We start from the raw sequence: 13,914 nt of genomic DNA on the forward strand, positions 1-13,914 counted from the left end.
GTACAATACGAACAGCCGGAAGCCAAACTTAGAATAGACATTTCTTCAGCTAAATAGCACTTGCCACCCCAATTGCTGACAGCTTTACCGCCCCTGACCGCCTTCTACATAAATATTTAAAAATATGGAGACTCCATCCACTAGATAACTGCTGCGGCATGGAACTGACGAATTGTTTTGGATACAGCTGATCTGCTTTCTTTACTCCCTTTTAGTACCCTCCTTTTCGAAACGTAACCTAAGACATCTTCCGCCTTCAGTCCCATAATTCGCCTCTTCTATAACTGTCAGATCTCCCTCTTTCTAACCATCTCATCAATCCATCACACCAATTAATTAAGTCTCGAACAACACGGTATATCTGCAGCCAAAATGAGGAAATTCGGCTTCGGAAGAAAGCATGCAGATGGCGATGACGATGCGAACCGTTCGGCCCTGTTTGGGAAGAAGGCCTCTCCGGCACCCCCGTCCGACAATCCCTATGCTCAATCCCAACCTGCGAATGATCCTTATATGACCGATAATAATAAATATGCCCATATGACAAACTATCAAAAAGCTCGCGCGCAACTCCCCGATCCCCCAGCTAATGGTTTACCCAGCAAGCCATCTCCTCAGAACGGGTACGGTGTCCCACCAGCCCGTACTAATAGCGGTTACTCTTCAACGACTGCAGCACCTCCATATTCCGCTGGCGGTTATGCCAATGATAGATATGGTGCACCCTCTGGCTATGGTAGTGGTAAATACAGCAACTCGAACGGTTACGCTGGTGCGCAGACCTCGGGTGCCGCACGCACTGGTGGTTATGGTGGGCTAGGTCGAACCGACAGTAATGATACGGATGCCAACAGAGATGCGCTGTTCTCCGGGGCTCGTGAGCGTGTTGATCAGCAACAGACTGGTCAGCAAAATGGAACATATGGATCATCTGGCGCTGACTCTGGAAGCAAATATGGTGGATATGGAGAGCAGCGCGAACTTACAGCAGAAGAACAAGAAGAAATGGAAGTCGACGATATTAAACGGCAGATCAAAGATGAAAAGCTGGCTACAGCTCGAACAGCTGAGAATGGTGCGCGTATTGCCGAGCAAGCAGTAGGTGTTGCACTGCAGACAGTGGCCCGTCTTGGTGCGCAAAGCGATAGCCTCAACTACACCGAGAGCCTGGTTGACAGGGGAAGCATGGCAAGCAGAGAAGCTGAGCAGTCAACCAAGAAGCTCAAGAGCTTGAATCGGAGCATGTTTGCCGTTCATGTGTCGAACCCTTTCACGACCTCGAAGCGGACAGCAGAGATGGAGCAAAAAGTCTTGGAGCAGCATCGTGCAGACCGAGAATTGCGCGAGGCCACACGTAAAGACGGCTACGTGGGAAATCAGCGCATGGAAGCCGCTTTTAGACAGATAGAATCCACCCCAGTGACCAATGGTTATCAGAAACCAAGTGCTGCTGAGAAGTCTAAATACGCGTTCGAAGATGAGGACGATGAAGAAACCAACGAAGCCGAAGATACCACCAATAATGCAATAGAGAGCATGACTCGAAATGCCGCTATACTAAATAAGGCTGCGCACGTTATAGGCAATGAAGTTGACATCCAGAACAAGATGATCGATAGGATCGGTTCTAAGGTAAGTCATTGCATTACATTATTTATGTATTCACAAGACTGACAACCGTACAGAGCGACCAGCTGAGCGACCAAACGGTGGTGCATACCCGCAGACTTCAAACCATTAGATAATTTTGATCGGACGCATGTGCCACTCCTAATAGTAAACATGGTTATGTTGGATATTCTAGATAAGTTGTATTTACAACATTCCAACAGTATATGATGAGGACAAGTATAGGTATTTGTATAGCTCCTCGCCTAGGGAAATGCACGCATTCGAAGTTGTGGTATTGGTCGGGTACTACAGAAGCATAATACATCATGGCAGATGGACGTCTATTCACTGTGAAAGCTACTATTAGGGTTCTCCCCTAAATTTATGATGCTTGTTCATGTAGTTTTTGTGTAGTCCTTAATTTGAGTAGGATATCAACGCTTCAGAAGTTTCTCTTAGAATATTCCTAATGGTGTGAGCATGTATGATTTGTATGATGCGCTACTTAACACAGTGTACTTTTCCGTATCGAACTATAGTTTACTGTACGGTCTAAATTCTAACAACTAAAGAGATACATGTATATCGTTCATTACAGCATTTCGATGTCACTATTCTAGTTTAATATATGTATCGAACCACATTCACCATGAAACCTTCGTTGAAATTATGGGCTACAGCGACAGCAGGAAACGGTCTAAGGCCAGCGCCAATGGCATTGTTACCACCTATCCCTCTTTACCGACGTCTACTTAGAGCTCATCGGAAACACTTACCACATGAGATGCGTTTACTTGGCGATGAATACATCAAAGCCGAGTTTCGTGCCCATAGGAATGTCGATAACCCAGTGCATCTAGTATGAACCTCATACCTAATAAATTCATTCGAAAACTGACAACCATGGTTCAGATTGGATTCCTCACGGAATGGCAACTCTACGCTCAGAAAATCGAAGGCGATTCATGGGTTGGCGATAAGTTGGATCCCGAGAAAGTCGAGAAGATGAGTGGTCTGTCTACCCTGAGTTCTGGCAAACGATTAAGCCACTAACAGAATCCATTAGATCAACAGATGGGACAGCTATATGAACTCATGAAAGCGATTCAGAAGAGGCGAAAGGATGACAACGAAGAATAACGTCCGCCATTAGGTATTTAGGTACCTCATCTAATACTGATGTACATAGCCTTTGGAAATGTACCATAAGGCAGTTTAAATTTTGGACGGTAACATCTTTCACAATTAGTTGTATCGGACTTATTATATTAACTAGCCGTAAAAATCTGAACAAATAGATGGGATTTCTTCTTTGACCTTTCTGACGAATTGTCCAGGTACGGTCTAGGTACATATGTACCTAAATATCTTAGTAGGTATATATGTACACTCTGCAGCACGTGACTAGAAAATATATCTTAGTAGCACAGTGCTAACATAGACATTTATTTTAAACTTCTCAGTAAGAAGAAAGTCTATCATTTTCAAATCGTCAACGCAAATCAGAATGGCCGACAACGAACATAAGCCAAAGAGGCGCAAAACGAAGGCCACGAATGATACATCGGTTGTAAAAATTGGGAATAAGACAATTTCACTAAGTGCATATCTTGCTCCTGAGAAGAAACCGTTAGAGAAGCTACCATCGGTACAGGAGCCAACCACAACTAAGGAACCTCAGCATGATCCTATTAAGGAAAACGACCCGCGGACTCAGAAGGCGCACCAGACTAAGAGGCTCTCAGGTAGTGGGGACCCGTCATTATTAAAATCTCGCAAGGCCCTACCGATATGGACTCTCCAGAACGAGATCAGGGCTAGTCTACGCGGTGAGAATGATATGCTACTTATCGTTGGCGAGACTGGTTCGGGCAAGAGTACTCAGGTTCCCCAATTTCTTTGTGATGAACCCTGGTGTCGAAAGAAGAAGGTTCGAGTGCAGTCTGATACGGTGAACGTGGGTGGAATGATTGCTATTACTCAACCGCGACGAGTTGCAGCAACTACCCTAGCTAACAGGGTTTCTCGTGAGATGGGAACACCTCTGGGAGCGTCGCGCGAGGGCTCCGTTGGATACTCTGTCCGGTTTGACCACAATATTCCAAAAGGCACCAAAGTCAAATTTCTCACCGAAGGCATGCTTCTACAGGAGCTCTTACGCGATCCGAATTTACGTCAATATAGCGCCGTAATTGTCGACGAGATTCACGAAAGGAGCGTTGACGTCGATTTAATCGCTGGGTTTTTAAAGCAGATTCTGTCGAGTGATAAGGCCGGGCGCGGAGGTATACCCTTGAAGGTGGTGATCATGAGTGCCACGGCAGATATAGAGAAGATTCAAACTTTTTTTAAACCCCAGAATTCGAGCTCTGCCGTTCAATTACTCCAGATCAAAGGAAGACAATATCCCGTGGAGATCAAACATACGAACAAGCCTGTCACGGATATTCAAGAGACCCTTCTGAAACAGATATTCGATATTCATTTGCATGAGCCGTTGCCCGGCGACATCTTAGCCTTTCTTACTGGCCAAGAAGAAATCGAAGCTGCCCAGCGTCTTATCGAGGAGCACAATGAAACACTAGCTTCAGACATACCCAAGCTATTAGTCTGTCCTTTATATGGCCAGCTCTCAATCCAAGCGCAGCAGGACGCATTCTTGCCCGCTAAGAAAGGCTTTACACGGAAAGTAGTTTTAGCGACCAATATCGCAGAAACATCAGTTACCGTTCCGGGCGTCCGGTATGTAATCGACTGCGGAAAAGCTAAAGTAAAGCAATTTCGTTCGCAGTTAGGCATGGAATCATTGTTGGCAAAGGCAATTTCAAAGTCGTCGGCAATACAACGGACTGGCCGAGCTGGGCGTGAAGGGCCCGGCAAATGCTACAGACTCTATACATCAGCAACGTACGACTCACTCAAAGAGGCTGATTTGCCAGAAATTCTCCGCAATGACGTTCTGAGTGCCATCTTGACAATGAAGGCACGGGGTATTAATGACATACTTTCGTTTCCATTAATGGACTTTCCCGATATTGAGTCGGTAGAAAAAGCCTTGATACATCTTCACTTCTTGGGCGCACTTGCAGATGATGGCACCATCACGGAAATTGGGAGGAAGTTAGCTCTTTTCCCAATTTCTGCGCCATACGGGAGAGTGCTCCTTGCAGCAAGCGAGCCTCAATATGATTGTCTCCTCGAAGTCATTGATATCATTGCTTGCATTACATCAGGAGAGAATATATTCCATCAACTACAGTCGGAGGAAGTAAGGGAAGAAGTTGAAGAATATCGTAAAGAATTATACCGCCGGGAAGGTGATATCCTCACATACCTAACTACCATGCAACGGTATGCGGCGGAAAATGCTGACCGAATTGAATGGTGTAAGAAGCGGAAAGTCAATATTCGCAACATGAAACAAGCTCTAAACATTCGAAAGCAACTTCGAGGTATATGCTCAAAGGAAAAGTTACTTACAGAGTCGCCACCGCCGGATCCTCAACCGTTCGTACCCATGTCTCCTGAAAGGGCAACATTACTGTTGAAATGTTTCATGAAAGGCTTCGGTACGAAATGTGCCCTTCTGGCGCCAGACTCTAGTTACGTCACAATACAAGGGAAACACGTCGTGGCTGTTCACCCATCCAGCGTCTTGCATGGACAGAAACGGGAAGCTATAATGTTCTTAGAGCACGTATTTACGCAGAGAAGTTACGTCAAAAAAGTCAGCGTTGTTCAAGCAGACTGGATCGTCGAAACTATGGAACGACGTTAGGTTTTACCCCATTCATGGCGGAATACAATATAATTCCCCAACTTTATTAGAATCACGCAGTAACGCAATATCCATCATTTATCATCTGAACCGTATAGACGACGCATTCTCACCCTACAAGTCTTTTAGGACTAATCAATGCCGGATAATTTGGACAAGGCAATCGGCTTTATTGTTAATACCGAAATATTGGGAATATGTAAGTAGTGGCCTGTTCAATATCCATATCGTTCTCCTCTTCATATATCCACTTATCCCTCTGCCATTCAATTTGTTCTATGTAAATATGTCTGCTGCTGAACCCCTTCCTAAATGCATCGCAAGATCGGCTGATATATTTAATAGCACCTTTTCGGTCTCCCAAATGATATATTGTCATCGCTATGCCATGGTTGTAATAGTAATGTCTGACATCGCACGACGTAGTATAGCATCGGCTTATGCTCCTCGCTGCGAGGAAATATTCCAGTGCTATCTTGAACCTGTCTTGGTAAAAGTACACCATCGCAAGATTATGGAAAGTGTAGGCCCGGCCCATATATCCGAGTCCAAAGATCTTCTTCTCCATCTCCAAGACGTATTTAAGCTTTTTCTCCGCTTCCTCGTATTCCATCTCCGTAATTTGGAGGATGGCCAGGTTTGAAAGCGTTTCAAGAGTCTTCGGGTGGGAAGCACCATACCGCTTTTCAACCTCTTGTGCTGCATCAATTAGGATGTCCCTAGCTTCTTTTGTTTGCATCATGTAAAATAAGGCTATGGCTAAGGCAGTCTGTGTCGCCAGTTTATCTTCTCCAGGATGAAATGCGTCGAAGATACGGAGGTTAACCCGTAAGGTTTCTGCAGCACGTTCATACTCCCCCATCTCTATATGGACTGCTGCATAAGCCGTTAGAGCACGGTCTGCATATAAATGGCCCTCGCCGTGAAGAATTTTCCGCCCTGTGAAGCAATTCGATGCAATAATAAGGGCTGGATCAAGGACTCCTCGACGTCTTGCTGCCTCGACAATGCTCTCTAAAACTCTGAGCAGATTTTCGGTCAGTACCTTTTTATTTTCTACGATGATCTGGCCGGCCTTAAATAACTCCTTGAAAAGTATACCACCAACCCCCAATGCTTCCTGTAGTAACCCATATTTATAGTGAAAAGGCACCATCAGCATAGGGTCAGCACCTGAGTCGATGTCTTCGGTACTCTTCATAACAGCCTGCACGTGTGGGAGGACTTTGAAGCCATACTGGAAGTCATTAGGGGTGGATTGAGATTCGGTAAACGAGTCGAAAAGGATCAGTCTAGCAGCCTTCGCCCGTGCATGACGGAGATAATCAGGGGTTCTTTCTCTCGCCCAATTATGTACGAGACCGTGGATGGAGTACAGCCTCCGAACCTGATCGTCTTTGGTCACTTTGACCAGTGAATAGGCAATCAACAGATCCATGCCTAATTGCCATCGATGCTCAATCCATTTTCCCGATTCGTCGAGAGCCAGCAGATCGGCGAAGGACTCGGCGCCAACCCCATAGTCATCTTGATGCCTATCATTCGGACGATAAGTGGTTGCCCTCTTGAGGATATTTCCCATTAGGCCTTCATTATGGTAGAAGGAGAAAAGGTTCAAGAGCTGAAGCGCATATTTGGCAGCCTGTGCCTTTGAATTGTCCGAAGCTTCGTGGGCTTGCTTGTTGAGAATCTTATACGTGACGTCGAAGGAAGCATGTACGGCTCGGAGGACGGCCGAGCCGGCCGAGCCGTGATTAGAACCTGGTTTTTTCAGTAAGCCATCATGTTGGATCTCGAGCTCGGCCGCGTACTCTGTGACTTCCCATTGCATCATCCGAAGCGTGGCGGCCGCATGTTCAATGGCCAGGGGCAGATAACCCAAGGATCGTACAAGTTTTACCCCCTCTCCGCGCATTTTTCCATCCACATTGGCGAGTTGTGCTTTGGATAATAGTAGCTCGAGTGCGTCTGTTTCGCTTATTACGTCCACAAAGGTTGACCACTTTTGAGCGGGCTTGATGAATTTGTTCTGGCTGGTGAAGAGCACGGCGCCGTTGCTTCCGCCGGGTACGTAATCGCTCACGTCTCCGCGCACATCGTCGAGGACTAGGATCCATGAATGCTCTGTCTTCTCCAGCCATGACAACAGTGACCTCGGTGACCCGTCACCGGCGTAGCCGTATTCCGAACAATTCGTGAGTTCTCTAAAACCAGCCTCAATCGTTTCTTTGCTCATCGCATCAACCCATAATATCATGTCAAAGCTAAGAAAAGGCATCAGAAAACTCTATTTTAAGGAGTGCGGGATCAACTCTTACTTGTATCCGTGAACGTCTAGAAATTTAGAGGCAATCTGCGACTTGCCGACACCAGATTGACCATATATGAGATGATGCCGCTGGCGATTCGGACGCAGTTTATCTGGGCAAAGGTCCTTGGCAAGCGTACTAACAATATCTTGTCTACCGGTGAAGAAATCGCTGACGGGTGGTCGGCTACGGATATCTTTCTTAGGCGGATCAATCTGGCCGTGGTCGGATTGAGCTTTTGGTTGCTTGCGGTCAGCTTAATTCCATGGAGCCATGAATAATAAGTAACCGAGTGCTTACCGATCTGGCCAAGGGTGATCCCTCGTGGCTTCGCCTTGTCTATCAGGATCTGCACAACCTTATCGATCTCGGATGACTCTTTTTCAATATACACTTGCATGAGCTGGGATAGCTCATCGAGTTTCTTATACTCGTGTAAGCGGATCTCCTCGGCTCCTTTAGGAAGTTGAAACCGAAAGTAAGTATCTAGATCGGCTCGTATTAGGCGTCGAAGATCCTCATGTACTTCTTCCGTATTTGTGGCTATCTTTTTGAGGTTGTTAATCAAACCAACGGTTTTCTTTATTCCACTCTCGGCCTCCCCAATCGTTACCTCTCCAGAGAACCCGGTTCCCAAGCTGACAAGACAGCCTAGGACGCAGTCTGTTCCGAACAGGGCTGCCGCCTCATCGACTACCTCTTTCGCCGGGTTGTTACAACCCATTGCCCCGTCGATGAAGGTTCTACTGTTGTTCCCGCGGGTGAGAACCATCGGGTCGAAGTATGACGGCGCGGCTGTCGTAGCACGAGCAGCTTCCCAAATCTGGACGTCCCTGTAGTCATTCCACGGGTCTTTCATCGTAGATGTAATTCTTTTAAGCTCGGGTAATCCAAGCGCGAGCGAATCATCTGCCGAAGAAGCTGAAGACTGAGAAGCGGATTTTGATGATGACGAATGTAAGGAAGTGGATGACGAAGAGCCTGACGGGGAAGAAACTTCCGGAGAAGTATTTATCTTCAGCGGGGGTGGTGGTTCGTAGGTTCGAAAGCGAGTGGCTTTCCCTTGTCTATGTGCGGGCTGCGAGCAGACAAAAGCTTTGGACCGAGCTTCGGGTTTCGGGTCGATCATGAGCTCTCCAATTTGATGGGTAGCAACCATGCCCTTAATAATGTCTACAAGAGGCTTCTCACGGAATGGATGGCCGACCAATACACCCATAATCCCCTTCCTATTCTTCTTCGAGAATATCCTCCCCGAGAAGTCGTAGTAGGCCGCGATGGCATCCGTCGTGGTCATCTTGAATCGCGAGAGCAGGATAGCGACAAGCCTGTATCCCCACATCACTTTTGTTAGTGGAATGATCGATCATATATACCACTAGTTCAACATCTTGTATTCTCCCCAACGCCTCTCTTCCCCTAGGAATAGCAACCAGTTAGGTTCCTTACCCGCCAGTGCTTGTGCCCGCCATGAGGTCAAAGTAGTCGCATGGTCTCGGTATGGAGGCTAGATTTTGCGCCTTTTGGACTCGCTTCATGATCTCGTCTAAGACTCTGAGTTCGCATATTCCGCGGATTCCTCCCCCGTCTATCATTGAAACAAATGTTAGCTACCTACACTTAAACAACACTCGGATGACCAGTCACATGAGTATAGGTGAGTGGATATACCTAATGCAAGTAGATTTACCGGTGTGCCATCATTCTTAGACATGGCGTATTCCCCTTCTTTTCCTATTCCTTTTTCCCCGGATTGCTCTACACGGATCTAATTTCGCTAGGGCCTCGCGATACTACGAGCAAGTGTCTATTATCCAAGATGGGAGAAGAGGGATCTATAATATTAACGTAGAAGGGAAGTAAATCTAATTAATTATCGCCGCCGTAGTGGCCGGAGCAAAAGAATGAAAAAGACAAGGGTATAATTGATGCCAAAAAAGAACAGTCACAAAAACGATAGCAAGTGAGGCCTACGAGCATGCGGTTGATATATGTATAACATGCACTACGGCCGAGATAAAACGACACATCACATCACAGCCCGACTGGCTGCTGCATGAACATAACACACATACATACCTACATACATACAGCAAGATCATGTGGACAGAGGGCAGTGCTAGAGACACAGCAGCCCGACGAGCTGCGGGCAACCCAGACGGTCCAATAGGCAGCTAAGCGCCCACAGGGATCCCACGAGCGTTGGTGCACAACGAGTAAATCTACGCGACATGTGAGGGTCGATTGGGCCATTGAGCGGCCCAGTTTGACGGTCGCCTGGAAAAAACGCCCTGCGTGGAGGCTGTTGAGCAGCAGCGGTACGTAGAGTCGTATGAATGGACGGGTAGAGAGGGATTGTGGGTAGGGGGGGGCTCGAAGCCTCCTCGGCCCGCAATGCGACCCCCCCCCTCCTTGGGTTCCCGAGGACGAGGACGAGGACGAGGACGAGGTATTCCGGCTTCTTTCAGCTTCTGTCTTTGGTAAATGCATGCATGCATGTATATTACACTTATATGTACGTATAGGAGAATAGGGGGCCGTAGGCAAGACTGTATTAGTCCATATTGGACTTTGAGCGACCGTTGATGTTGAGAAGAGCCTCACTACTTTTTCCGAAGCGCCTTACTTCTGTTTGTACCCCTCGGTGTTATACAGAATAGAGCGGGGGTAAGATGCCCAGTAAAACATATTCGTCAAATTTATTTCTATATAAGTTATTACAACTTCGCCATATAATAACAAATAACTAGAAAAAATAATTAGATCTAGATGAATCGTCATCTAGTTAGTTCATATATTATGATGTTTGAAAGCACTATATTTATAAACATCGTGAACTTTAGGTAGGTTATCCACGGCTCGGAACGGACCGCAACCCCCCACCTACGGTAAACAGCGGACTTATACGCCTACGAAGGCAGTGCAATCCAGCCAGCCAGCTACCTAGGTCGGATCTCCCTTAAAACATGAGGCATTAACTTACAACCAAATAATCATATTCCTTACTTGACCGTATGTTTGTTTGCGAATTATAAAACAAATTCCTGTCTTAACATCTCGTGTTGTTAGTTAGAAGAGAAGATTAAGCGCCCCTAATTTAGTGCCAGCGTCAACAGAGCCATCATCCGACGCTAAACAACCTGTCGGTCCGAGACCAAAGAACAACGAATCGGCCTCGACGCTCAACAGCAGCCCAAAGACCCGGGAAAATATGAAACATTATTGATAAAATCCCGGGAATGGACTAAGATTTGGTAAAGTTGTGTGCTTAAAATAGCACGAGGTAGAAGATTAGAACAAGACTAATACATGACTACGAGCCGGTATGGAGTTCGTATTGAGGAGAAGGACTAGTTAAAGTACTCAGGATGGCAACGAATCGAGTTAAGAACCCATATATTCACACAAGTATCACTGGTGAAAATATTCGTAAATCATATATTGATTTCATTTCGACAGACAACAAAAATTCGTAACATGCATCCGCATTATTTGCCAGGCCCAAAGGCGCATGCATCTATATACTCACAATACTTAGGTACCTATCCTTGCCACTTCATCTCGTGCCTCAAGTGTTTACCTACGTTAGGTATATACAGGTCCATCAACATCCTCCTCCAAATACCACGTCGAGTCGACGTTAGGATCGAGCTCCCTAGCCGAGAAGCCGTTACCCAAGTAGTGAAACCTATTGCGCGCGGGGTTATCGTAGACGTAGTCGAAGTCCTCGCCGCGGAAGTGTTCGAGCATTTGGAAGAAATGCACACGGCTTCCCGGGTGTAGAGCCGTGACGGGCCCGTCTTCGGTACCGCCCTTAAACCAAGATTTACCTGGCGACGCCCATGCTGTACGCGGCATAAAAGTCGTTACGTGTTGGCTGTAGTCGTCTACCGCTGCGTCGGACGGCACGACCGCCTTGATGCCTTCTTTTTGGCACTTGGCTATTATGCGAGTGATGTATCTCGCGATGTGCTCGCTTAAGGTGAAGACGCTACCGTGGCCTATAGGCCCATTGGGACCAAGGAAGGCTTCAAGAACTTGTTAGGATACAGTACGCAATCTCAAAGTTAGGGCCATTATAGATTAAGTACTTACTGAAGTAGTTGGGCACGCCAGCAAGTGCGCACGACATGTAGCCTTTCGGTGTCTCTGTCTTCATCGCGTCCTGAACATTACCATGTCTGCCAACGATAGGGAACCGCGGAACGAAGGAGGTGTCAAAGCCCGTAGCGCAAATTATGGCGTCTAACTTGATCACTTCGCCCGACTCGAGTTGAATGCCTTCCGGCACAACTGCGGCGATCCCTTCTGTGATGACTTCTATATTCGGGGCTCTGAGGGCTTCTAAATATCCCGGTGCTGGCGTGATTCTGCGGCACCCCAGAGGAAATTGGGGGATAAGGGCCTTACAGAGCCTCTCGTCACCCCCTAGTGTGGCCTTCATATACTCGACAACCTTACTTGTCGCAAACTTCTGTGCCGGGCTGCCGTTCACGACCTGCATATGAAAATGTCAATGATGATGTTATCAGGGAGCCGGAAGTAGATATGTCCTTACGAGTGCGAATGCGCCGTTGCTATCTTTCTCGATTGTTTTGATGAATTTATGGTAAAAGGCAGGATCCGACTTGAACCTCTCGATTTGTCGTTGCGTAAAGTTCTCCTTCTCGTCGAGCTCTATCTCACCAAGGATATCCTTAGCAGGCCCTCCCATCACCTTCATCGACAGTATCCGTGGGGGGATGATCCATGTCGGAGTACGGACGAAATGGTATAGCTTTTTGACACCTACTAGGGGTCAGTTTATATTGTAGTGAGCAGAATAGGGGGCGACTGACCTGGCTGGATTGTAGGTAGCAACTGAATACCTGACGAGCCGTTTCCAATCAAAGCAACAGTCTTGTTGGTATAGTCGAAATCTTTAGGCCAGCTGGCAGTATGTATCAAGTTTCCCTTGAAGTTATTTATTCCCGGGATGTCTGGCCATCTCCAGTTACTGGTGTATCTTGATTAGTAGTGCGTTCTGCGCAGGCGGTGTGCCCTATGGTCGATAGTCGATGGTCTATCTTACTTTAGTATGCCTGATGCGTTAATGAGGAAGTTGGCATTGTCTCTGAACTCTTGGCCGGTCTCAAGGTCTACGACACTTAGGTCCCAAAGCCCGCGGTCCTCGTTCCACCAAGCACCCACGACCTTGTGTTGAGTCTTGATCACGTCTGACATACTCTCTTCTTCGCATATCCGGTCTAGATATTGCTCGATCTCTTCAGCAGGCGCGAAGAAATTAGACCATTCGGGATTTGGGCGCCATGAGAACTGATAGTTGTGACTTGGTACGTCACATCTGCATCCCGGGTAACGATTCTCGAACCAAGTCCCTCCGACTTTCTTGTTCTTTTCGTAGATGACGAATTCGTAGTTGGCTATGTTTCTCCTAAGGGTCCGTATCATATTTATACCACTAACCCCCGCACCGATACCTACGATCCTGACATGTTTAGTAGTTCCGAGGGGTGCCTCTCGGATTGTGTAAGGTGGCTTTGATACGGTCCCAGGAGCATTGGTGTCGCTCATACTCTTTTCACCATAGTCTGGCACATGAGGATCTTTGCGGTTGGTTTTATGGCGTGTCATGCTGCTTGGGATGGTGAGAAGATGAGAAATCCGACGCTGTAATTTCGTAATATCTCTCATATTCTCGTGTCTAAGGACACACAAGCTTTATACTTGGTCTTGAATCTTGATTAAAGCCAACTATGTAGTAGACGCAAAATCGTATTATCTAGTACCCTTGGCGTGATGGAAGGCTTAGCTGAAAGCGGATACAAGTAGGAGGACCAACCAAAGCTTATACCTAGACCTTGTAGTTCTAGAAAGGGCAAATACCTAAGTTGAGTAACAGGGAGCCGCGTATCCCAGCCTACCATCAGAGAAGGAAGCTCTCTTTTAGTGGTTTGCTATGTCAGGGAAGCAACCTGCCCGCTATCCGTTCAAAATGCAATCTATTTGTTGCCCCCCTCGACTCATCACATTGCGTATATGGCTCATGTTTGCGTCTCTACCTCGGGCTGTCATATATTCATTTACAGCCATCCCCCCTGCCGGGATACGAATGATAAAGCAGTCCATTGCAACGGAACTGGTTCGCCACGATAGTCGAGACGAAATAAGACGAATTGAGAGCAACCCTAGCATTGACATGCCAAGTTCTTTAAC

General features: G+C 46.9%; 5 protein-coding genes across 5 annotated transcripts; 3 read left to right on the forward strand and 2 right to left on the reverse strand.

Annotated features, from left to right (window-relative positions):
• The first annotated feature begins 282 nt into the window (after nt 1-282).
• Nucleotides 283-2,164, forward strand: F4817DRAFT_233920 (uncharacterized protein). The gene is made up of 2 exons (XM_049298953.1): nt 283-1,632; nt 1,686-2,164. Exons 1-2 carry the CDS (start codon nt 373-375, stop codon nt 1,743-1,745), a joined length of 1,320 nt encoding a protein of 439 aa, XP_049155663.1. The 5' UTR covers nt 283-372; the 3' UTR covers nt 1,746-2,164.
• F4817DRAFT_348352 (ACN9-domain-containing protein) lies at nt 2,119-2,927 on the forward strand. The gene is made up of 3 exons (XM_049304677.1): nt 2,119-2,470; nt 2,524-2,623; nt 2,678-2,927. Exons 1-3 carry the CDS (start codon nt 2,240-2,242, stop codon nt 2,749-2,751), a joined length of 405 nt encoding a protein of 134 aa, XP_049155664.1. The 5' UTR covers nt 2,119-2,239; the 3' UTR covers nt 2,752-2,927.
• Nucleotides 2,836-5,477, forward strand: F4817DRAFT_233935 (pre-mRNA-splicing factor ATP-dependent RNA helicase PRP43). The gene is made up of 3 exons (XM_049298954.1): nt 2,836-2,840; nt 2,949-2,983; nt 3,075-5,477. The coding sequence occupies exon 3, from the start codon at nt 3,119-3,121 to the stop codon at nt 5,387-5,389; it is 2,271 nt and encodes a 756-aa protein (XP_049155665.1). The 5' UTR covers nt 2,836-2,840; nt 2,949-2,983; nt 3,075-3,118; the 3' UTR covers nt 5,390-5,477.
• F4817DRAFT_367986 (FabD/lysophospholipase-like protein) lies at nt 5,478-9,412 on the reverse strand (the record flags this gene model as incomplete). Its single annotated transcript, XM_049307194.1, has 5 exons — nt 5,478-7,653; nt 7,708-7,933; nt 7,999-9,026; nt 9,148-9,286; nt 9,370-9,412. 5 exons carry the CDS (start codon nt 9,410-9,412, stop codon nt 5,565-5,567), a joined length of 3,525 nt encoding a protein of 1,174 aa, XP_049155666.1. The 3' UTR covers nt 5,478-5,564.
• Nucleotides 9,413-11,283: 1,871 nt separating this feature from the next.
• On the reverse strand, nt 11,284-13,392 carry F4817DRAFT_361162 (FAD/NAD(P)-binding domain-containing protein; the record flags this gene model as incomplete). The annotated part of the gene is made up of 5 exons (XM_049306366.1): nt 11,284-11,726; nt 11,794-12,196; nt 12,257-12,486; nt 12,537-12,694; nt 12,770-13,392. 5 exons carry the CDS (start codon nt 13,390-13,392, stop codon nt 11,284-11,286), a joined length of 1,857 nt encoding a protein of 618 aa, XP_049155667.1.
• Between the last annotated feature and the right edge of the window lie 522 nt (nt 13,393-13,914).

Source organism: Daldinia loculata (assembly GCF_022478755.1).
Source record: "Daldinia loculata strain CBS 113971 unplaced genomic scaffold F4817scaffold_58, whole genome shotgun sequence".
Classification (NCBI taxonomy): domain Eukaryota; kingdom Fungi; phylum Ascomycota; class Sordariomycetes; order Xylariales; family Hypoxylaceae; genus Daldinia; species Daldinia loculata.